This window comes from Cucurbita pepo, chromosome LG19 (assembly GCF_002806865.2).
Source record: "Cucurbita pepo subsp. pepo cultivar mu-cu-16 chromosome LG19, ASM280686v2, whole genome shotgun sequence".
NCBI classification, from domain to species: domain Eukaryota; kingdom Viridiplantae; phylum Streptophyta; class Magnoliopsida; order Cucurbitales; family Cucurbitaceae; genus Cucurbita; species Cucurbita pepo.
The window spans coordinates 6,050,611-6,071,770 of record NC_036656.1 but is presented as its reverse complement, the minus strand read 5'-3'; the positions used below and the strand labels follow the sequence as shown (position 1 = coordinate 6,071,770).

Here is a 21,160-nt window from a genome sequence, read left to right as displayed (position 1 = left end):
TATATTACTTTGGATTCATCAGAAACAGATCACATTGCGACTTTAACCAATGAATCATCACAACATGCTGGGGCTCAAAACTCGTACTAATTACACAAAACTTTGAGATTGAGGGGCGGTGATCTAGAGAGGAGACAGAACAGGGATTATTGAAGCTTTGCCCGAGGGTAAGTGCTGTTATGGAGATATTTCAACACTCTTGTAAGCAAGGTTTACCACACCCTTTAAGTGACATTGAAGCAAACATCCGTTTACTGCAGGTCAAAAACACAAACACAGGACACCAATAAAAAGGACTGCGGAGATTTTGACTAACTTCTCATAAACCAATATGCAGCGTGATTGAAGAAAATCTCAAAGAATTGAAGGCAAGGCAGTTCAAATGGCGTACTTTATTGTCTAACAAGCTCACTTAAAACAGCAAACTCAACCCTGCCAACCCGAAACTGTTTTGGATACGAAGTTGATAGAATTCGACGCTGTTTCTAACCTGCAATGCCAGTACAAGGACATCAACATGTATTAATGCCCAAAACACACGCAGCAATCGACAGTTTTTTTTTTTAGTGAGTGTGTATGTAACAGAGACAGACAGACAGACCGACCGACAGAGACAGAGAGCCAACCTTGCTGTAGTTGAACACTAAGTCGAGCTCACATACATTTTTGAAGCACTTGTCCAATGTTTCTACAAAAACTGAATCAACAGGGTCTAATTATACCATCAATTAAGGGAATAATACACAAGAAACAACAAACATCCATAGATCCACATTCGGATATGTTCATATATATGCTTAATGATTCATTCACGTGGATTATGCAATTACAAGCTTTAATGATTAAACATTCTAGTGGGTTCAATTCTCTCCAAGTTGATCAATTAATTATGTCTTTTCAATAAGATAGAACTGCGAACCTCCATAGATGCTACGAATGAGCTCCAGCTGCTTCCCGACGGGCTAAATTCAAGAATTCATCATCAGACAGATAATTAAAATAGAAATGCCGCAAAAAGGATATGAAAATTCGGCACGAAACTCCCAGAAAGGGACCTGAAAATCGTAGAACTTAGCAAACCGAGGCTTGCCATGTGTGTTCATCACTATCACCGCCCGTATCATGGAGTTCCGAACTCCGAACAATCCAGCCAACTACTGCGCTCAAACGCACAATTTATACCGTCTGGATCTAAGAAATTGTCGCGCCGATAGTCTTCAGGAATCTGCGTATGCAAAATCAAAGGCCACAAAAGACACTTCCCCGCGAAGAAAGATGGCCGAAGTTAAAATTTCAATGGTTGGGCCTGGGCCTCAAAGCCGAAAAAGATCCAGTTGTGTTCTTGGGCCACTGAAAATTGCCCTAACGAATTCTTCAAGACGGATGCAAAAATGTTGGGGGATGAGACGCGCAAACAAGAGCTTCAGTATCATGTCTTCGGAACTCGACGGCGGCGACGACGACGACATAAGCCCCGTCATGTGATCCTTCGTGAGGAGGAAGCTGATATAAACAAATTGTCTGTTATACATGACGATTTAACATCTGAATTGCAGCGCCATTTCATCCGTTCAATCAACTCATCACTATCGATCAGGCAGCTACGTTCCCAAGGTCTCTCGTTCCAGCTCTGGCCGGCGGCGACCACCCTCGTCAACCTTCTCGACAAGCAACGCTCTCATCCTGAAACCAACCCCCTTACTCCCACTCTCACTGCCTTACGCGACGGTTCAGAATGTCGAACTCTGAACATTCTCGAGATCGGCTCCGGAACCGGTTTAGTCGGAATCGCCGCAGCCGCTGCACTCGGAGCAAAAGTGACAGTAACCGATCTCTCGCATGTGATCTCCAACCTACAATTCAACGTCGAAGCTAACGCCGACGTAGTGGCTGCGCACGGCGGCTGCGTAAGGGCGGCGTCGCTGCATTGGGGAGAACCCATTGACGCTGAGCTGATTGGGCAAGAATTTGATCTCATCCTGGCTTCCGATGTTGTATACCATGACCATTTGTACGACCCTCTAATCCAAACGTTGAGGAGCTCTCTTTTTGAAGTGCATGTTGTACATACAGATCCTCCGGCGCCGGGATCAAGAATTGGAGTTGTTGTATACCGTTTTGCAGCGAAGCAAAGTAAGAAACCGGCCATTGTTTCAGCAAAGAGAGGTTAAATACCGATCTTTAAATTCATCATCATTTACTGTATCGTGAAATCTTTTTATTTGCCTTCTTCTAGCTCTCTTACAGAAATTAACATTCGTAAAAGAGACATAATTCGATTTTGTTCTGTTAATCAAATTGGAACTATGAACTTCTCTCATTGTTCTCTGCCCATTGGTTCAAGCTAATTTAGAAGCGAGATTGAGAACTTTCAGCAGGAGCCTCTGCTGATGGATCTAATATTGACGATACAGCTTCGGTTAGGAATTACAACTCCCCAAAAAGTATGATATTGTCCACTTTGAGTATAAGCTCTTGTGGCTTTGCTTTGGGCTTTCAAAAAAAAAAAATGATATTGTCTACTTTGAGCATAAGCTCTCATGGCTTTGCTTTGAGCTTTCCCAAAAAGTATTCCAAAAAGTATGATATTGTACACTGCATAAGCTCTCATGGCTTTGCTTTGGGCTTCCTCAAAAGTCATATCAATGGAGATAGTATTACTCATTTATAAACCTATGATCATTTCCTAAATTAACCAATATTTGACTCACTCTCAACAATTCTCAACAGCTTGGAACTATGGAGATGACTTTTAAATTTGATGTCACACCAAAGCAATTCTAGGATATGTATCATAAATACCATAGTATAGAAACACATTTTCAACTATAAGATAACATATTACATTTTAACTCAACTTACTAGACTAACATATATACAACAAAATAAAACAATAATAATAATAACCAATATATGCACTATATCATTGACCTTAACGTAAAATTGCTAAAAAAAAAACTGAATAAAAATAGTAATGGTAGTAAATAAACCAACAATGATGAAACTTAGTCCAATATTTCTAACTATTATTTTAAAGATGATATTAGATAATATGACTTCGTGTACCATAATTGTGAAGCACTCATTGAAGAGGAACGAACGAAATTACTTACAGAAGGCAAAGTGAGAATGGTGGGAAAAATGGCATGGCAGCAACTGCAGCGAGGGGATGGAAGTTCAACATCTAAACAACCATCAGCCTGAAACATAATCAGTCAGATCCGGATGGATTCGAACCACCAACCTCCCAAAAACCAACCTTATTGGCCTTGAGCGCTCTACCACCTTTGAGCTACAGGTCTCTCCCAAAGTGTCTCTACAACCACAACCATATCAAATCATGAATCAAATATAGATGATGCATAACAAAGACATCCCCTACGGATGGTATGATCAAATACCCCTATCTCGCATCTTCCTGTCGCAAAAGATAATAATACATTTAATCAACCAACGCTAGCAAACCAATAATCATTTTCTAACCTAAGACTGTGAGTTGCAGGAGTACAGATGACGGGTATTGAAGGAAAGGAGCTCGTACAGGACAATCTGATAACACCAATAGATGAATACAAGAAGAAAAAACAGATCCAACATTAATGGATTGAAGATTGAAGCAATTAACAGAACAGAACTCAACCCACAATAGAAAATTATTCAAGGGAAGGAATATGGACAATCTCATTTTTCTGTAGTTCTTGATTCTTATTGCAACCAAGTGAAAATCCTAACCATTCAGGAGTGTAATAATAAACAGTGTATTTTTATTTACACGTTTCATTAAGCAAGTTCAGAAAAGCACAACGACGTTGGTTAGATGGTTAGGATTGCTACAATCTATAAACTCGTGTAAAAGAAAAACATAACATTAAGTTGACTAAATACATCGAACGAAATCAGATCTTGAATTTCCTCCATAGTTTAAACAAAAAAAGAAAGAACATATGTAAAATGGAAGGAGAGAAATGAAGGACAAAAGCCTTAAAACTTGGGGCATTTCCTGGTTAATTAAATGATCTAAAAAATTCAGTTACCGAGACTGTTCCACTTGGGCATTTCAGGCATCAACATAACCACCAGATCCGACAGCTCAGCATAGCGAAGATCTTATCAGCATTGAGACGCTTGGCCCGATCCAAAATGAGTTCTCCATGCGCCTCTCCATTACTAGATGGTGATTTACAATGAAGCAGTAATAAAATGAAGGGAATATACAAACTTAGGCCATCAAAAGTAGATACAAAAAATATGTATCATAAACAAGCCTTCACTCCTCCTGTGATTAAAATGAACATAATATACAGCAAGACCAATTTGGTGTTGCTTAATAGACAAATTAATGGTTTTACGTGCATGCACAAGCATCTGCCCGTAAAGACAAATAAAGCTATGAAATACTCGTTTAATCTATGTATAGGAATTTTTATCAGAAGGGGTGAATAAATGGATATCTTTGTCGTGGCATACGAACGATAATTCTACTTAAATATCAAATTGAGAATGACAAACCTTACTTTGATGTTTGAATATTCTGATGAATGGGCAATACTTGGCTCAAATTAAAATTATATGCTCGCCTACTCACGGAAGATTAGTCAAAGTTATTCATGTACTGCATGAGCGGGAAGCAAGCGATCTCTCAGGATTGCAAACAGTTGCGGTCAGCAAGGCATAATATGAGAAAGATAAAGAAAGAGAGGAATCGGCACAGTTCAGTGAGGAGGGACCCCGGGCAATTCCCGTGCGATTCCCCCTCAAAACACACAAAAAAGAAAATTTCATTAACGTAGTTGACCTGCCATGCAAGCTCACCTGCCATGGCAAAGGTCGGATGACAAAGATCGATCAGAAACAGTCAACCTAAAAGTATAGGGGTACTGCGGCCTGATATCTTATACATCCATCATAACACGCTAATCAAATCAACCTTCCTTGGATGAAACTAAATGTTAACTACCAAGAATTTCTTACGGTTGTAGCAACCCGAGAAATTGTTGAATCGGAGTCGTTTCTCAACCTCGCGAACAGTATGGAACCTTTCCAATCATCCTTGTATTGAGAATCCATTTAGACAGGCAATTCAATTGCAGAAGAACTGGAAAATCCTGCGAGAACCCTGTTTTCTTACGAAAGACGTTAAAACCGCGACCGCGACCGCGATCGAAGAGATTTTCGCCGCAAGATAAACATGATTAAACACCGTGAAAAGAGATCTCCAATCAGACTGAAAAGCGGCAGACAACTTAAAGACAACTACATCTGGAACATCATACGAACCAAACCTGAAACTGGATCTCCAAGAATTGAGGACGACGGTGACCGTAAAAGAACAACAGATCAACACTCACGATCAAAACTTCTAAAGGCGTCCCCCGCCAAGAAAACCGAAAATTAGTGCAGATTGAGAAACAAGGCAAACAGATATGGGACGGGAATGGCGGGAGTGAACCCTAATGGCTAATTCTTTATATAAGGGGGGGAGGGGGAGGGGGGGTGGCCAAGTCAAATGAACCGTTAGGATTTAGCGATACCGGTAGATATCAACGGCTGTAAATTCGTAAGACGGTTGGGCACGTAGAAAACGTGAAGAGGCTCCGTTTGTCTAAAATCGCGTTGATTCCAAGCAACTACGTTATGCTTGCCACGTGATCAACGGTTAATGATATAAATGGCTACGAAAATCTTTAAAATATATTTTCATTTAAATTTTTTATTTAGTTACCATTTTTTATAAAATAAAATAATTTTTGTGTCAAATATAATATATATATATTCTCAAATATATTTTTTCTATTTTTAAAATAATATACTTCAGATAAAAATTAAAAAAGATAATCTCCTTGGCGGGGATCGGAGCTCAGGTGAGCTTCTACGGCCCCGGTGCGGCACGTGTGAGCTTCAGAGAGATGAAATATTACGTGGCGTTGACACCGTCAAACTGGACACGTAATCCTGCCGCCGATATATTCGTGAATGTTTTATATAATTTTATTTGAAGGAAAACAAAGTCGAAACATTAATGAGAGATTACTCAAGGGCTCTCTAGGTTTCAGAGAAGACTCAGAAGTCTCTGTAGATCTCACGAGAGACTCTATAGTGTATTTTCTTCGAGGGCTTTGGAGAAAGAGTCGGAGCCTCTATTAAGGAAAGGAAAGAGGCGGGATACATTATCAAGAGTGGGATCAGATTTTTCAGGTTTGGGTCAAAACAAAAAGATCTAGAACTGCGTGTCTTGATTGACAGCGCAACCCACCGGCTTCTGATCTTGAAATTCACAAAAACAGAAGACTAGGTTCAGTCTCTTTTATCAGCATCACATCGAGCTCTCAAATTAGATCATTATCAATGGGCGCTATGTGATTCTTAAATCTTGATTAGAGATAACTTTTTACAGAACACAAAAATAAATAATAATTGTTGTTATAGTTCATAATTATGTAATGAACAAGTACCTGGTTTTGTTTCAACGCCAGGAAGAAACTGTAATGATCGGGACTTGATTCCAGGCCAACGACAGAAATCCAGGCGAGGATTCGATCAAAGAATACTCACAGCTGTAATCATACTTCCATAAAAGGATTTGAGCTTGACTTTTCGCGTAATGGCTGAGATTTACCGCTTCAAACCCGCAATTTACCATCATCATTTTCCACTGTTCTTTGTCTTCCATCCGTTCGATTTTGGCTCCCGGCGACGACTCTGGTCCGACAATGTCGCCGATCTGCCGCCCGAGTACGAGCTTTTCCAGTTGCAGCCTTTCGTTTGAGTTGCGAGGTAATTTTGGGTCCAGTGATTCGAACACGGCTGAGTAGTATCGGACTGCGTTCTTGAACCGGTTAAAGAACCCGACCCGATTCAGGTTGGCTTCGTATTCGCCTAGGGTTACGATTCTAGGGTTTAGTGATTTAGCGAGTCGCAAAACGTTCAGAACGACGCGAGGAGTTTCGTCGAGGAGATTGTACAGTTGAAGCATGAAATTCACGGCGAGGGTTTCGTCGGAGTCGATTCGGAACGAGGATTCTTTCAGTTCTTCGATTGGGGTGAGGATTCGGTCAAATTCGAAGTTCAGTTCTAGAAGCTTGGCGAACTCAGCCAGTCGATTACCCGTCGCGAACAGCGCTGTGGCTGGGCAGTTTCCGAGCATCGGAGCTGGAATGCCGGAGATCCGGATTCCGGTTGGTTTTCCGGAGGAGCGGGTTGCGAGAGCTTGAAGAAGCGCCGCCCATTGAACTCCCTGAGAAATTCCAAAGTCGATTATGTGAATCTTGCTCGCGTTCTCTGTCATTTCGAGTATCGCTTGATTCGCAGTCAAATGGGCGAATTTAGAGTACGGGCAGGCGTCGTTGAGAGCTTTGTAAGAAATGGTGAAATCATCTGAAGTGGATTCCGAACAAACCAAACGATTCTCCGTTTGAAGTGATAATCTCCGGTACAGAGCTTCGAGGAAGTAAAAAGCGACTCTCTCCGTCGGATCTCCATGCTCCGATGACGATTCCTTAAGCTGGATAAATATCTGCGCCGCCCGATTTGGCTCCGATTCGGAAAGTCTAGCACATTCAATTAGGGTTTTCAGAAGTGGAGGTTTCGGTTCGTTCTCTGCAGAACTCGACGAACAGCCATTAGTGTCCTTAACCACCACCGGTGGAGTCTTGGCAGTAAGCCCGGTCCATGAAACCACAGGCGGTTGAATGGCAGCTTGATTTCTCGGAGGTTCCGGGAAAATGACTCTGTTGAGATCGGAGGGTGAAGAACAGGGGATAGTGAGGCGACTGGGACAGGGGACAAAGGGATCATCACCGTAGAGAGCAATATCCGAATTAGCCTGCCACGCGTCGCAACCAGAAGGAAGATTAGAGCTATCCGTTGAATCTCCACCAGCCATTAGACTGTCCATCCACTCATCGGAGTCGAAATCGGGATATCTGAAAGAAGAAGAATGGTGCTCTAAGTTCGGAAACTGAAAGCTCGTTTCTCCACCGTCGACCACTCTCTGCACCTGAAACGGATCGGAAAATCCAGCTCCGGCAAGCCCAAACCCCAAATCTGGACTGGAAAGACCATGGTTCGAGCCACTCCATGGGTTCAGAGTAAAAGTGGAAGGGCTAGTGAGCTGCTGCGGCGGCGGCTGTTGTGGAGGCTGCTGCTGTTGCTGCTCCTGTTGCTGCTTCTGCTTCATAACTTGTTGAGCAATCGCCATAAGATTGCCACTGTCGGCACACATATTCGCCATTCTCCACCCACTTAAAAAATCTCTAGTCACAAACATGCAACAAAAAAATTTAAAACAAGTAAAAATCAAAATCCCAGAAACGATGGCAAGTGAAAGAACACATACAGAAAGAGAAGCCGCCGGAAGTGAACTGATGACGGCGGCGAGGTCGTCGGTGAAGCTTTTTAACCAGAGAGAACAGAGAGTGAGAGATAGAGAGAGAGAGAGAGATAAGCGTTCCCCCGAGGGAGCTAGAGAAGAGTAGAGGGTGGTCCCACTCGGCTTAGGGGGGGAAAAATTAACATTTAAAGGAAATAGTCAGAAGAGTTGAATGGGAGAGGACGTGGCATGTGGGGTCCAGTGGGGATCTGAGGAAACCGGATAATGGGCATCCACGTGGAGGAGGAGATGGACTGGCACCCGCTCAATCCGGGGAAGCTGACAAGAAGAAGTGGGGACCATAGAGCAAGTTCAGAGTGACGCGTCAATTCAAAGAGGAGACTCTGCCTCGAGAGCGCCGTCGGATGATGTATATGGGGAGAAGATCGTGTCCGTCCAAATACTGAAACAGTGCATGACAGGGTTATTTTTGTCAGTTAAAAAATATCACACCCATTAATTTCCATTGAAATTAACCCATTTTTATTTGATATTAAATAATCTATTTAGCCTCCAAGAAAATTATTTGATAGTTTTTTATTTCAAATGTTAATATATGACGTAGAGTATTGAACAACATTTAATTTAAGATAGGCTTCATAATTAAATAATTTAGTTTTATTTGAAGTGAAAATAAATAATAGTGTTTTTTACTAATAAATTTGTTGAAGTTAATATTATATTTGGCGGAAAATAATAACTAAAAAAGAAAGAAAAAAGGAAAATGACCGAATTGGGACACGACATATATGTTGGTAGTGTGCGGATTTCGTGTCCAAGAATAGCGATGTTTGCGGTTGCAACGAGGTGAAAAGGACAGGACTGTAATTGGCCTTTTCTTTTCTTTTTTGTTATTTATTTATTTATTTTCGGATCCATTTATCGGGACGTATTTAGAATTGGATGGTGCAGAAAGCAGTTTAAGTTTGAATGCAGATAGCCTGTTTAGGGCCATAAAATAATTAATACAATTATTGTATTGAAAAATTATATTAAATAAATTACTCGTGAGCTACCAATTTTACCCTTTTTGGTTTAATTTCAATTTAATTTTTGTTAATAATTGTTATCCATTTAATTTTAAGTGTGTATTTAATTTAACACTGTATTGTATTGAACTCAACCAAGTCTCAACAAAATCCATCAAAAGCAGTTAAATAAATAATGTGGAAGCTTATTTTTTTGTCCTTTTCTTATTCAAAAAGGTATAAAAACATAAAACTAAGAAATATTTTTTCAAAATAATTTCAAATTAAGGGATTTCATTGGAAGATTCGTATTAAAAAGAAATAAAACTTAAAAATGATTAACTCAAAAGAAATTTAAATAATTTTTTATTTATAAAGGTGGTGACTTAATGCGTAATTTTTTAGACTAACTTAAAAATATATATTTTTAAAGTTTTGGTAAATTTAAGAGAGAGGGAGAGAGAGAGGGAGGGAGGGAGAGAGAGAGAGAGAGAGAGAGAGAGAGAGAGAGAGAGCGAGAGAGAGCGAGAGAGAGCGAGAGAGAGAGAGAGAGAGAGATATACTTAATAAGTTACTTTAAAATAATAGTACAAAAAATTCTCAATAATCCGTTGTCGTCCAGCGGTTAGGATATCTGGCTTTCACCCAGGAGACCCGGGTTCGATTCCCGGCAACGGAACCTTTTTGTGCCTTTTTTCTTTTTTCCTGTTTCCGAGTTATTTGGGAACTTGATACGCTTTTGAGAACTTTACAAACTGAAATAATGTAGCCTAAACTTATTTATTACTTGTTTTTGTTTAATTAAGGTAACAATTTAGCCTAAACTTAAGCATTTGTTACTAAGTCCCAAAATTATAACATTTAGTGATTGGTTTAGGGTTTAATTAAGGTAATAATTTAGTGTTTGTAGTTGTTAAAATACATGTTAAAATAAAAGAAACTTTGATTCAAATATGAAAAATGCCATTAAAGGGAAGGCTAAATGGAAAAATCTTTAGTCCCAACTACTCAATTTGGGATCACCCAAACCTCAATTTGATTTAAAAAATCTCTCCTCCACCGAATCATACTCCATAAACTTTCCTCTACCAAACCATACTCCATAAACTTTCATCTACCAAACCATACTCCATAAACTCGGTACTCCATAAACTCTAGAGGAAGGGAACTAGCCCACCGCAGATATTGTCCTCTTTAGGTTTTCCCTTCCGGGCTTCTCCTTAAGGCTTTTAGATGCGTCTTAAAGCCCAAAAGGGAAAGCCCAAAAAAGACTATCTGCAAGCAGGCCTGGGTCGTTACAATTTAGAAATTAAATACAACACAAAAATCTGATTGATAAGGAGTTGGGATAAGAGAGGCTCTCTGGAGTGGACATTGTCTATGTTATTTTGCCGATGAACTCAAGAGAGGGGTTGGGGCAATCAAAATAATCATGTTAAAAAAATGAAAATATAGTAAAATAATAATAATCCCCAAGACGATGACAATCACCACGACCAAGTTTCATTTTAATAGCTTCAGTTTTCTCCTAAACACTATGAATAGCAAACAAACCTACACCCATCCACTGCATTTGACCTTGTTCCCACCAAAAGGACAGTAATCGGATCAAGCATTCAAAACGTTCTATAACACTTCCAGCTTAAATAGCATGGCTACAAACTAATACATAGTAAGTCCAGGAGTTTTAGCACATACATAAACTGTGCAAAAATCTGCATAACATGGCTGAAACTGAAACACTCCGAAGAACAGAACATACAGCACCAAGCATATGCAACGATGTTTGGGCAACTTGAGGCCAATTAACAAAAGAAGAAGGCAATTCCAACACCGATCATCACAGCACCTACATGATATTATCATGAAATTTGGTATCTATCATCATAACCTGGAAAACAACATTCACATGGGAGAAGGGATGGCTTCTTAAATTATATAAAGAAAAGGGAAGAAAGTGAGCAGATACTTTACCATCAGATCACACTGCAGCATGAGAAACTAATACTCTCTTGAATGAGATCTCTCTGTGCGTCTATATTCATGATTCAAATCACGCGACCTCTCTCTATCACGAGTTTCAGAAGTGCCACGTTCGTAACGGTAATCATCCTCCATTCTATCATACTGATCATAACGATCTTGGCCATGATGTTCGGGGTGATCATATTGCTCTCGACTTCGGTTGTGTTCAAAGTGATCATAGTATTGGGGATCATGATCAGTATCTGGTGGGTGTCTGTGCCCATGCGCAGGCTGATCATACCACCCATGACCATCCTCAGTTTCACCAGGATCAATATCTTTCTCCCTATCACCATGTCTGTCCTTCTCATATTTTGAATCTACCCGATCATAATCAGATTCCCTATCATGGGAGCGACCACGATCAGGGTCTGCATATCCCCCTTCGTGATCCCTCTCCCTCTCCCTATCTCTGTCCCGATGACGATCCCGATCACGATCTCTGTCACGCTCATAATCACGACCTCGATCCCTTCCTCGATCACGATCACGTGTTCTATCACGGTCATGCCCGCGGTCTCTCTCTCTTTCCCTTTCCTTTTCTCTATCCCTATCCCTATCTCTTGTCCTATCACGATCTCTGTGATGTCTGTCTTCTCTGAGATCACGATCCTTAGATCTATCATGGGAACGTTCCCGAGACTTCTCTCTCTCTCTTTCTCTGTCTCTTCCTTTTTCATAAGACTTTTCCCTATCTCTGAAAACATTAAATTGAGGCCTAATTTTACATGGTATCATAAAATTAACAATAAATTGAAGTTATGTTTAAGTGCTGAAATTATTACTTGAAAGAAGCATAAAATGTTGACAAAAAATGTTGATCTAAAAGTGAACAAGATATGGAACATCATACCGCTCTCCATGGCGATCTTCACGAGCCCTAGGCTCCTCTGATCGAGATGGTGCTCCAGATTGCTGTTGCTCCCTGAACAAATTACAAATGCTTTCAGCATGGAATATAATACATTAAATTCAGTCTCATTTTTAAAACTTTTCAGCAATCAACAAAAATATCTTCCTAAGGCACAAAAACATCAGATCGAGAATCATTTTAAACAGTGCTGTTCAATAGTACAATAATCATCAATATTTCTCAAAGGCATGCGCTTGAAAGAGCAGAAGTTGTTGAAATCATATCAATTACCTTCCAGCATGCCTCTGGCTATTTTCTTCACCTCCCACTCTGGTGGTTCCAAGACCACCACCCAGCCGACGAGGACGCCAATTTGGTACAGTTCTACCTCGCTCAACATCCACTAGTACCCTTCTACCATCAATCTTCCTACCATCAGCTTGTTTATAAGCAGCTGAATAATTTCAGATTAAGGTAAGAAAATTAACCAGTTTCAAAAGGAGAAATTAATCAAATAGAAAGGGTTCAAAATTCAAATTGATTGAGACAAACCTTTCATATCTCTTTTGTGCATGTACTCAATGAAAGCATAGCCTTTAGGTTTACCTGTCACCTTGTCTGTAATCAATCGGACCTGCAAAACACAGAAAATCACACAAACAAGAAGTCATATTGCAGAAGAAAAGTTAAAACCTCTTTCCATTATGCATTCTCAATAAAGGATCTATTAGTTTATAGATCATATACTATAAGAAAGTTTATCATAATCTAATCCTATTGGCACGGCAGACAGGCACTATGCCTAATTAGCCGTGCTCACCTTTAAATAATAGAGCTTCCATTGCGAGATGCATCACCACCAGCTAGAGTTGGAAAAACTGAAGTATTTGGGGCCATTTTACCAGTTGTTGAACACATTAAACTCCCCTTACCAGGGAAATTATTTTTCAAGTAATGCAAAAAGGTATATGTAATACAGGAAATACCAGGAGACCTTCTCAACGACGAAATTTATTTGATGCCTTTAAAGCCAAAAGTAATACTTTTAGCAGCAGAAAATCCATGCAGTACAAAATTCAAAGGAGAAAGAGATGGTAATAATCCCTATGTGCTTTACCCAAGGCAGAAAAATAGGGAAGTTGACAATCTCCATTGTTGCTTGAATATTATGGCCAAAATACAATGAACATCACTCCACTGCCCAACCTAAAATTTTCAGCTTTGCCATGCATGGTGAAGCGCACCATCTTTGGGATCCGAACCGTAGAAATACTTACATCATTAATAATATTTGGCTGAATGTAGAATAACTGCCTCCTTACCAGGAATTCTTGATGTATAGAACTTTACTAAGGAATTTCCTATTAACATCATGCCTCGAGAATTCTATAGTGCAACTGTGTCCGGGCAAAGACACAGTCGCTACAAGGAAAATGAAATACAAATGAAAGTCATTACTGCATACCCGCAGCTTTACCTGAGAGACTATTAGGAGCTTGAATTATCAATGATGAATCCAGGGAGGTGTTTGGCACTAATCTTTCTTCAAAAGTGGTTCCATCATAACGATCCAGTCAGGTAGAAATATGTTTTACTCCCATAAAAACTTACCCATTTGACTACTTTAGTTTAAATGGGGAGAAGGTTAAAAGAACAATACAAATAAGAGACCTGTTTGACATGTCGTTAATTCAGAAGGCCAGTGGAATCTTTTTGATGGGTTATTTTGAAGATTAAGCATGAACTGGTTCATTATCACTACAACAACGAAAAACATTACAAGAAAAGCTGTTAACTAAGACAACCCACCAACGAAAATCCTTGCTTAGATGCCACTAGACCAAACTGACGGTGGTTTAGAATAGTATAGATTCTAAAAAAATAAGCTTTAGAGAAAAATGAACCCAAAAACATGATTACTACCCAAAAAACTTTCTGATAGTAAAAATGAAGCATTTAATTCACCACACAAATATTAACCTCTTACCAAGCTCCATGAGGATGCTCAAATACCTACCCGTTTGATTGGCCCATAAGACTCAAACTCTCTTTTGATTCTGCTCTCAGATGTCTCGTAGTTCTGCCATCGGATAACGATCATTTTAAGTAAAACAATTAGCTTAGACTAAAAAACTATGTACACTACATTTTACACACCAGTCTAGCCACAAAGAGAGTTTTGTATGGATCTCCAGTAACATTTGGATCATCACGTTCAAGATCTGCACAAAAGTACGTAGGTAAGACACAAGACATTGAACTTCTTTTAACAAAAAATTGAGGGAGAGTATTGAAGAGTATCACATTTTGGAAGCTCCTCGGCAGCTTTCTGTGCACCCTTTTCAATTCTTAACAAGTGAATTCTGGCCCTCCTTTGCGACTGAAAAAAAAAAATTAAGACTTCTACCATCAATTAATCTTCATAAACTAGTTAGTTGGAAAAAAAATTAAGACTTCTACCATCAATTAATCTTCATAAACTAGTTAGTTGGAAAAAAAATTAAGACTTTTACTGCTAGTCTGCAAAATAGATACCACCATAAGTAAGAGACAGCACAGATGCTGTTTTACAACATTGTTTCCTACGTTCAGTTTAACCGCATTTTTCTGATTTCTCTGTTGTTTAAAGACAATTGAAGCATTGCTTCCTTCAAAAACCATGTCCAAATAAATTGTTTGTTACCCACTAGCCTAAAAATGTACAAGCCACCTAATTTCTAATCCTAAAACTGTGTTTAAAACACAAACCATTTGGCACCGTAAGTGACAATAGAGCTTTGAAGTCATAAGCTTAATATTCATTTTCCTTATTATACATTCATATACTCAACACATATGTATTGGAGAGAGAGTATGAATGGTTTAAAATTCAATCTGACAATCATTAAGAAGTGAATCATCTTACGGGAGTTTCACCCTCTTGAACAGGGGGGGCATATTCCGGATCATCAGGTTCTGCAAAATGACTCACAAACTGGGCCATCCCTTCAAAACAAAATGAGATAGAATTATATCCCACCACGAAAACAATGAAATGTAAAAATAAAAATAAATTTTAAAAAGTGCATAAAATATCAATAAATGATATGCAAGTTTTGAAAAGTAATTAAAACCTGTTAATGGAGGACATTTTCTTTTTTCTGGTGGAGGCTTATACTCCAAAGGCGGTCGGGGCTCAAAGAGCTTCAGGAGATTGGCCGTAAGACCAGTGGGATGACTCTGCCCAATCTGCATAAGAAGCAAAATTAAGAAACCGAAAGATTCCATAATCAAATGTTCTACAAACACTTTAAGCTTCTTCTAGAACCATAATCCTCACTTCAACCCCCAATAATGATATTATGTCATCGCTTCACACCATCTGCCTCTCACAATAATTTTCCCCTTTTTTTTTTCCTTAACAAGAGACTGCAACTTACATTGACAGTACGTTGTAACAATTTACGAGTCATTCAACGGATATAACATAATTTGTCATCTCTAAACAGGAAAACGAAAACCGATCGTCATGAAGACGCAAGACCTATTACAGCAGCATTTATCCATAATTTTGCGATACAAAAAGACAAATCCGTATTTCTTCTAATGAACGTGTGCGAAATAACTTCTTGAAACCCTAGCTCTCTTCAAACAAAACAAAATCGAACGCTCCTACAGAAATAACAATAATCATCGAAACCATTCCACCTACCAGCTTAAGCTGAAGGACATTAGCACGATTCTGGGCCTTGGTACGAGCCTGAACCGCGGCGTTTTGGTTCCGCATGAAGGCATCATTATAATCTCCCATGGCAGCGCACGATCGTCGGTAAGACTAGTACAACAACGAAGAATTTGTACGAGAGATCAAATCGAGTGGAGGGAGAACATCGGTGAGTGGTTTCTGCTCGGATCTAATTGGTATAATCGTGTCCCAACGTAGGGAACGAAGAAGAGAGGCGGCAGCGAAAAGACGGAAATGGTTTAGCGCTTTAACGAGGGTATTTATACGCCGTTCTGCAAGGCCGGATTATATATGGGCCAAACTTGTCGACGGTACTTGAACAATTACACTTCAGGAATCCTTTTTCTTTTCTTTTTTAACTTTCCAACAAAATTTCATCTTTTGAATTTTAAAATAAATGTTTATTATATGGAATTATGGTAATTTCTTTTTTAAAAAATAATAATTAATCATTGAAGCTTCGCCTTCTATTTGAATCGTGACTCTCCGCAATGGCATGATGTTCTCCACTTTGAGTATAAGCTCGTACGGCTTCCCCAAAAACCTCATACCAATGGAGATAGTATTTCTCACTTACAAACCCATGATCTTCCACTAAATTAACCAATGTCGGACTCACTCCCAATAATCCTCAACAATTCTCCCACTATAAGCCTCCTCTAAGGCTTAATGGAGCTCTCGAATAGCCTCTCCTTAATCGAGACTCGACTCATTTCTCTGGAGTCCTCGAACAAAGTACACCCTTTGTTCGACACTTTAGTAACTTTTGACTACACCTTCGAGACTCACAATTCTTTGTTCGGTTCGATATTTGAGGATTCTATTAACATGATTCTTCAATTAATAATTACCGTAAAGATTTTGGATATTAAAAATGACCGTAAAGTTGCATATTATATTTCTTTCAAGTGACTTAAATTCGTTCCTATGTTGTTTAGTAGTTGTAAGATCGGCCTATATACGCATAGAGAAGATAGTAGTTCGAGTTGGAATTTCGCTTGTCTCAATAGAGCTAATTTTATGAAAGAAAACACCCTTTTCATTGGAGAAGATATCCATTTGTTTCATTCCACTAGTTAATCTAGGAAGACCCATTAAGCAATAAGCAGTCTCAAGAGTGTATAATATAATATACAAGTGCATTCTGTACTTTAAAATGAATCAAAAACACTATTTGAAGCACAAATTTGCCTCAACCTGCACCTAACACGCTGGGACATGGAACAACTCTCTAAGGTTGAACAATTCCATCACACGAGATATACAACTCGACAATCGACAATCGGCCAAAGCAACGGAATATGAAATTATCCAAAGTTCTAAGCACATAAATCATCCGCAGCAATCACAGAGATGCAAATAGGACAGTAAAAAAATATGCAAGTGATGGGTTTGGAAGTATAATTTTGAACAAAATTGATCTTTCATCTTTGTAAATAACATTAACACTATAACATTCTAGGCAAAAACGCTGTTTGACCCATCTTGCAATGCTAAAGCAAAGGGGAAGAATCAAATTTTAAAGAATATAGATTTGCCAATCACTGCCTCCTAACAAACTTCAGACAGCAATCTAGTGGCTGAAAGGCCAGAATAGAGAGGTCTCGAACCTTAGATCATCAAGAACATCATCCATCTCACAGCTTACTCCCAGTTTTGGTAGCTGGTCTCCCTGCTTTTATCTGCTTTTCTTTGCATCTTTGCAAATTCTCGTGCACTCTGATAATAAATATAAGAAGAGTACAGAGAATAGAGGTTAGAGTACATTGTCATGTCTGCATGTGTAAGAATATGTGACATATGGGATACCACTTGCTATAGCAATAGCTTTCACAATGAAATTAAAGGATATGCTTAGCACTATCAGTGAAAGATCAAATCTACCAATATGTCTGCATTTCACTATAGTAAACTACTATCAATAAGAATTAATAAATTTCCTCCCCTCCTAGAAGGACGTTCATTAGTTAATCATTTCTATCAAAACACAAGATTAGATCAGAAGCAGGATTCCCTTTATTGGTTTGCAGTCTATTCAACGTGGGAGTCAAGTTCTCCCATCGATCATAAACAAAGCCAATGCATTAAGTACACATAAGAGTTTAAATTGTTAGTTTTGGAAACAAAAAGGAGCAGTGAATGCTTGTTGTATAACTTGTTCTTTAAAGTTTTTTTTCTCCCTCTTAGTCTGTTCTCATAATCAACTATTTTAAAGAATAAGAGTTGTTTTTTCTTTAAGAATAACGGATTCATAAACAAAAATCTGTCCCAAGTACAAGGTAACCTCAACTTCTACAAATCGCCAGATAGCACCTCTATAAGCAGTTCTCTATTTTTCATAATAGACAAAAGAGCTTGATCTTTTTGAGGATAACAAACCTCCCTGTCCTTTAAAGCTTGTGATCATTGAAGAACAAACTCTATTTTTGCTATTTGAGATTACTATAATTCTTTATCAGGCAGCTGTGTTTGAGGAAAAGATAACCTCGGCTTTTGTAAATCACCATACCCCATATCCATATAAAAGTACTATATTTCAGAATAGAATGAAGAACTTGATCTCCTTTTAGGCTGCAGGGAGTGTAGAAAACAACAAACCTCGCTACCCTTATAAACTAGTGATGACTGAACAACAAACTTGCAGTTTCCTGTTTGAGACCGTAGTTTCCTATTTGAGACAGGGCTGTAATTCTTTACCGCAGGCAGTATAGCGAGGATGACAATTAAGAGGCAACCCACCATCCACAATTGATTGTGGAGGGAGGTATTAGCTAGCAGGTTAAAACTATTCCAAAACTTAGAAACAGTTTTGCAAGCAGGTAATAACAAACCTCACTGTCCTTATAAGCTATATTCAATAAATAAACTTGAAGGGTAACAGTTCAAGCCCACCACTAGTAGATATTATCCGATTTGGCCCGTTATGTATCATCGTTAGCCTCACGATTTTAAAACGCGTCTGTTAGAGAGAGGTTTCCACAACTTTATAAGGAATGTTTCATTCTCTTCTACAACCAATGTGTGATCTCACAATCCACCCCCTTGGGAGCCCAGCGTCCTCGCTGGCAGAGAGCGGTGTCTGGCTCTGATACAATTTGTAACAGCCCAAGCCCACTGTTAGTAGATATTGTCCGCTTTGGCCCGTTATGTATCCCCATTAACCTTACGATTTTAAAACGCATCTGCTAGGGAGAGGTTTCCACACCCTTATAAGGAATGTTTCGTTCTCCTCTACAACCGATGTGGGATCTCACATGCAGATTCCTATTTTAGACAAATATGATTCTTTATCAAAGGCAGATATAGCGAGTACGACAATTAAGTGGCAACCCATCATCCACAAGTGGTTATGAACGGAAGTATTAGAAAGCAGGTAAAAACTGTTACAAAATTCAGACATAAACCTTTGGTCCCTATAAATCACATGAAGTGACTGGCTTGGCAGACAATATAGCAAGCTTCCAGTAAAGAATCCCAACTTCACTGATAATTTTTTAGAAAATTATTTAAAACGACTAAGGAGTCATACAAATTGTCAAGTTTCTGAATAGGCAACGATATCAAGAGTCAAGAACAGGATGCCATTCATCCAATGGAAACACAGGGTTGCACTTCATAGTAATTGACTCGTTTTTCTATGAAGAATCCCATTCATCAAATAACAAAGTGCAATTTCAGTTCAACTATGAAGAATAAAACCTACGTTAAAGTGGGTAGGTGGGGAGGCAGACGCTATACCATTAGCATTTTGTTTTAAGATAACTTCCCACTTGATGATTATAAGAATTGCAACATTCAGACTTAGGAATGAGAAAAAAAAACTAAACTCCAACTGTTCCTGGTTTGTAATTATAGTCCATAGAATGCCCTTAGATACCGTTTTCGTGAGCTAAGAACATAAGGTGATAATCAGGGGGTATTAAAACTTAAGCATGAGAGAGTAAATAACCAACCGTTGATTTCTCTGAAGGCGTATCAATAACAATGGAGCGCACGGACATCCGGGCGATCTCGGAGATAGCAGCCTCTCTATCACCAGGCACTTCACTGGTTAGGTCCTCGTACGCAGCCTCGAATGCCTCTAGCCAGAAACGCGGTAACCTGATACGGTGATTATTTGTGTAAACGTCCCACATGTGCTTCACTGTCTTCTCCCTTTCCTCCATCTCCTAAAATCGGAAACCAACAATTGTGGGAAAAACCATGAAATCGATGAGTTAAATTCCATCAAGATCTAGCTCAAAAATCATGAATAGAGAGAGAATGAGAGGCACTAACAAGCACATCGAGATCGTCATGGATGTTAAAATCGATATTATCAGACAAGCCGTTGAGATTACCAGCGGACCATCGAAGAGAGACAGTACCGGTGAACATGGACCAAAATGCGAGCAACAAAATGGCAGCCAATGCCCAAAACTTGTAACGGCATTTGCCGAATAAACTCGAAACCGAGCTCTCTTTCCTCCCGGCACTCGCTATCGTCGTCGGAAGGACATCGTCGTCCTTCATATCGATCAACGACAATGAGAAGGAGAAACAAAAATCAAAAGCCTAGACTCACTGCTGGAGAATCGATTCTAGAACAAACGAGAAATCATGCCCTCGTTCTTCTGCACTACACATCGAGGATACACCCAGATTTGGACGGAGAAGAGATTTCTTCTCTCACTGAAAAGAGAGAGAGAAAAAATAAAGAAGAGAGATAAAGACGGAAACAGAGGGTTCCTTAAAAGAGATTGCTTGATCTATGTAAGTAATTATAAATTATAATTATGGTTAAGATTTCATTATTTCATTTTAATTAATATCTCAAATGATAATAAAAATACGTGGCGGGATGAATCTTTGCCGTAGTCGCCAAGTATTAATGTTCTCAACCATCCTTATATGACTGACACCACCTAACCAAAAACGACGTCGTTTTGTTTTAGCGTGTTTTTTAAACCATATTCTCTCCCTCCATTTTATTTTATTACAGTTTTATTTTTAAATATTAAAAAACTCAAATAGGTAAAACATCAATAATTGTTATTATTATTATTTTTTTTTTTTTCGGATTTCAATAATTGTAATAGTCCAAACTCACCGTTAATAATAGATATTGTCATTTTTTTACATTTAGGCTGACAACGATAAGTAACGAGCTAAAATCGTGAGGCTGACAACGATAAGTAACGAGCTAAAGTAGAGAGTATCTGCTAGGCTAGACCTTTCCTTTC

The 21,160-nt window shown here is 39.0% G+C and overlaps 3 protein-coding genes, 1 non-coding gene and 1 pseudogene across 13 annotated transcripts; 2 read left to right on the top strand and 3 right to left on the bottom strand.

Annotated features, from left to right (window-relative positions):
• Positions 1–706: 706 nt before the first annotated feature.
• Positions 707–2,317, top strand: LOC111781979 (annotated as a pseudogene).
• Positions 2,318–2,897: 580 nt separating this feature from the next.
• LOC111781317 (SCARECROW-LIKE protein 7-like) lies at positions 2,898–8,491 on the bottom strand. Of its 9 annotated transcripts, none has more exons than XM_023661842.1 (4): positions 6,453–8,328; positions 4,035–4,167; positions 3,484–3,549; positions 2,898–3,316 (listed from the first exon to the last, which is right to left on the bottom strand). In XM_023661842.1, exon 1 carries the CDS (start codon positions 8,264–8,266, stop codon positions 6,464–6,466), a length of 1,803 nt encoding a protein of 600 aa, XP_023517610.1. In that variant the 5' UTR covers positions 8,267–8,328; the 3' UTR covers positions 2,898–3,316; positions 3,484–3,549; positions 4,035–4,167; positions 6,453–6,463. The 9 variants fall into 9 exon arrangements, 8 of the variants coding, with proteins under 8 accessions (XP_023517610.1, XP_023517609.1, XP_023517614.1 ...); XM_023661841.1 differs by having other exon boundaries at positions 2,898–3,302; XM_023661846.1 differs by adding an exon at positions 8,336–8,491 and having other exon boundaries at positions 3,000–3,302; positions 3,484–4,167; positions 6,453–8,252.
• A 1,452-nt stretch (positions 8,492–9,943) lies between these two features.
• On the top strand, positions 9,944–10,015 carry TRNAE-UUC. The gene has a single exon. It is a non-coding gene; the product is annotated as a tRNA-Glu (tRNA).
• A 799-nt stretch (positions 10,016–10,814) lies between these two features.
• LOC111781292 (U1 small nuclear ribonucleoprotein 70 kDa-like) lies at positions 10,815–16,203 on the bottom strand. 2 transcript variants are annotated; one of them, XM_023661804.1, is made up of 11 exons: positions 15,906–16,203; positions 15,328–15,442; positions 15,120–15,199; positions 14,519–14,594; positions 14,372–14,436; positions 14,232–14,294; positions 12,767–12,848; positions 12,506–12,668; positions 12,215–12,286; positions 11,311–12,058; positions 10,815–11,227 (listed from the first exon to the last, which is right to left on the bottom strand). In XM_023661804.1, the coding sequence occupies exons 1-10, from the start codon at positions 16,002–16,004 to the stop codon at positions 11,338–11,340; spliced, it is 1,536 nt and encodes a 511-aa protein (XP_023517572.1). In that variant the 5' UTR covers positions 16,005–16,203; the 3' UTR covers positions 10,815–11,227; positions 11,311–11,337. The 2 variants fall into 2 exon arrangements, with proteins under 2 accessions (XP_023517572.1, XP_023517571.1); XM_023661803.1 differs by having other exon boundaries at positions 10,815–11,185; positions 15,906–16,201.
• Positions 16,204–17,220: 1,017 nt separating this feature from the next.
• LOC111780908 lies at positions 17,221–20,667 on the bottom strand. Its single transcript, XM_023661258.1, has 3 exons — positions 20,217–20,667; positions 19,892–20,107; positions 17,221–17,657 (listed from the first exon to the last, which is right to left on the bottom strand). Exons 1-3 carry the CDS (start codon positions 20,448–20,450, stop codon positions 17,583–17,585), a joined length of 525 nt encoding a protein of 174 aa, XP_023517026.1. The 5' UTR covers positions 20,451–20,667; the 3' UTR covers positions 17,221–17,582.
• Between the last annotated feature and the right edge of the window lie 493 nt (positions 20,668–21,160).

Bases quoted from the DNA above. Each gene is read 5' to 3' on its own strand.
- LOC111781317 (XM_023661842.1), bottom strand. From the start codon at position 8,266: ATGTTTGTGACTAGAGATTTTTTAAGTGGGTGGAGAATGGCGAATATG.
- LOC111781292 (XM_023661804.1), bottom strand. From the start codon at position 16,004: ATGGGAGATTATAATGATGCCTTCATGCGGAACCAAAACGCCGCGGTT. The intron at 14,437-14,518 runs GTGATACTCTTC...ACTTTTGTGCAG, and splicing joins TGCCGAGGAGCTTCCAAAAT to ATCTTGAACGTGATGATCCA. The intron at 12,849-14,231 runs GTAGGTATTTGA...TGTGTTTTGCAG, and splicing joins CTTATGGGCCAATCAAACGG to GTCCGATTGATTACAGACAA.
- LOC111780908 (XM_023661258.1), bottom strand. From the start codon at position 20,450: ATGAAGGACGACGATGTCCTTCCGACGACGATAGCGAGTGCCGGGAGG. The intron at 20,108-20,216 runs GTTAGTGCCTCT...TTCCGATTTTAG, and splicing joins ATGACGATCTCGATGTGCTT to GAGATGGAGGAAAGGGAGAA. The intron at 17,658-19,891 runs GTTGGTTATTTA...ATTTATTATCAG, and splicing joins CGCCTTCAGAGAAATCAACG to AGTGCACGAGAATTTGCAAA.